This window comes from Cherax quadricarinatus, chromosome 32, assembly GCF_038502225.1.
Source record: "Cherax quadricarinatus isolate ZL_2023a chromosome 32, ASM3850222v1, whole genome shotgun sequence".
NCBI classification, from domain to species: domain Eukaryota; kingdom Metazoa; phylum Arthropoda; class Malacostraca; order Decapoda; family Parastacidae; genus Cherax; species Cherax quadricarinatus.
Window position 1 is genome coordinate 6,229,337 of NC_091323.1, and position 2,500 is coordinate 6,231,836.

At 39.6% G+C, this 2,500-nt stretch overlaps 1 protein-coding gene across 6 annotated transcripts in view; it reads right to left on the bottom strand.

The window, feature by feature from the left end:
• The window catches only part of LOC128690171 (beta-alanyl-bioamine nonribosomal peptide synthetase ebony), a 414,773-nt gene that overhangs the window by 69,490 nt on the left and 342,783 nt on the right, over positions 1-2,500 (bottom strand). For all 6 annotated transcript variants that reach the window (XR_011392677.1, XR_011392675.1, XR_011392676.1 and 3 more), the window contains exon 13: positions 1,640-1,724. Coding sequence is in view for 3 of the 6 variants with exons in the window: in XM_070090435.1 (XP_069946536.1) it covers positions 1,640-1,724 (85 nt within the window). In the remaining 3 variants the exon portion in view is untranslated. The remainder of the gene's footprint in view (positions 1-1,639; positions 1,725-2,500) is intronic.

Below are 2,500 nucleotides of genomic sequence, written 5' to 3' on the forward strand. Positions count from 1 at the left end.
CACAACAAGTAATGGGGTATGACAAGTGTTACTGGCACAAGTGATGGGGTATGACAAGTGCTACTGGCACAACAAGTGATGGGGTATGACAAGTGTTACTGGCACAACAAGTGACAGGGTATGACAAGTGTTACTAGCACAACAAGTGACAGGGTATGACAAGTGTTACTGGCACAACAAGTGACAGGGTATGACAAGTGTTACTGGCACAACGAGTGATGGGGCATGACAAGTGTTACTAGCACAACAAGTGATGGGGCATGACAAGTGTTACTGGCACAACAAGTGATAGGGTATGACAAGTGTTACTGGCACAAGTGATGGGGTATGACAAGTGCTACTGGCACAACAAGTGATGGGTATGACAAGTGTTACTGGCACAACAAGTGATGGGGTATGACAAGTGTTACTGGCACAACAAATGATGGGGTATGGCAAGTGTTACTAGCACAACAAGTGATAGGGTATGACAAGTGTTACTGGCACAACAAGTGATGGGGTATGACAAGTGTTACTGGCACAACAAGTGATGGGGTAAGGCAAGTGTTACTGGCACAACAAGTGATGGGGTATGACAAGTGTTACTGGCACAAGTGATGGGGTATAACAAGTGCTACTGGCACAACAAGTGATGGGGTATGACAAGTGTTACTGGCACAACAAGTGATGGGGTATGACAAGTGTTATTAGCACAACAAGTGACAGTGGTATGCCTCTCAGACCTGGTCTCCGAGGGTTAGCACAGAGGAATGTGTTATACACGTAAAATACAACATTTTCCGGAGAGTTGACAGAGTTCCATCACAGTTGTGTAATAACTTGCTAAATATACTGTGAAGATAAGCTAGTGACTATTACCACCTCACCTGGTGATCTGATAAACTCTTATAATACATAACAATAATAATATTTATTTCAATAAGTACATGATACAACTTATACAGACATAGCTGACATCACTGACATACTACATTGAAAGCAGAGCGTTTCCGGCAACTTGGGTTAATTTTGTCAGTAGGATGCGACCTTCACCAGTCGACTAACACCCAGGTACTTATTCACTAATGTGTCCACCCGTACCGGGAATCAAATCATGGACCTGTGTGTGTGTGTTCGTGTGTGAGCTGAGTGCGCTACCATCCCAGCTATCAACAGTTTTGTCATATTAATTACAATACATTAAACTTATCTAAATAATGTGACTCTACAATGTTTCTTAGTTTTAACATAAAACTATCTGTTTTGTACTGAAGGTAATTATAAAGAAATATAACTTCCTTGACAATGTGAGTAGTCACGAAAGCGCTTGGAATTTCATTACTCTTTCACAGTGTTTTGCATATTTTAAAATCATCTGTTTACTGTGATCTTATTGCATAACTTAATACTGTATAGGCCTACCCAAATTAAACCTAAGTTAAATTATTTGAGAATAACAGATATTTTAAATTTACTGAAATTTCAAACAGAAATACACAAACAATAATTTTTTTGAGAGAGAGAGTTCAATACTTTGCTATGTAAAATACAAGGCAGGGATGCCAGGTTCTGGAAATCAGAAGCCAAGTATGCCAGGTTCTGGCTTGTGTCAGGGTTCTCTCCTGCTGAATAACCTGCCAACAAACACTCAGGTTCTTACCTTGTCTCTGCTCATAAATCTTCAGCAGTTGCTGACGATCAACTTTGCCATTTACCAACAGTGGCAGTTCGTCTATTTGGATAAGCTAAAAATAAATCGAAATGCATTACTAGAGAGATATTACAGTAGTATGTCCTTGTTTATTTTATAACATATTAGTGTTAATACTGTAATAATCCTTGCTTAATTCAACATAAATATAAATATACAGATAGGATTTCAAGGATACATATTTGTAACGCATTTGTTATTTGTATATTATTACTGTCTGCTTCAAAATTACTCCTAAACATTCCCCCTGACAAGGTAGACTCCCTTTGTTACAGATTTTAAGGAGCAAACAATAAGTATCTTGAAAACAAAGTGTGTAAACTCATACTGGTTTACAGTAGCCCCATATGTTGATATTTAATTTTTGAAAGATTTCTTAGTTACTTAATGTACATTTTATCGTCAAAAGTTTAAATCCTGAAAGTTTGAAATTCCGGCTGCACCACCATGAATAAAATACAAATATAGATGCTTTATTTCTCTTCTGCATATACAAGTAATGTGGTTGACACGTAACAAAATATTGTTAGACACAAAAGAAAGCCACTGACATGCTCCCTCCCACTCTCACAAGTCATGTTTCTCTCACCACCACCACCATCATCACCACCACCACCACGATCATCACCACCATCACCACCACCACCATCATCACCACCACCACCACGATCATCACCACCATCACCACCACCACCATCATCACCACCACCACCACGATCATCACCACCACCACCACCACCATCACCATCACCACCATCACCACCACCACCATCATCACCACCACCACCACCACCATCATCATCACCACCA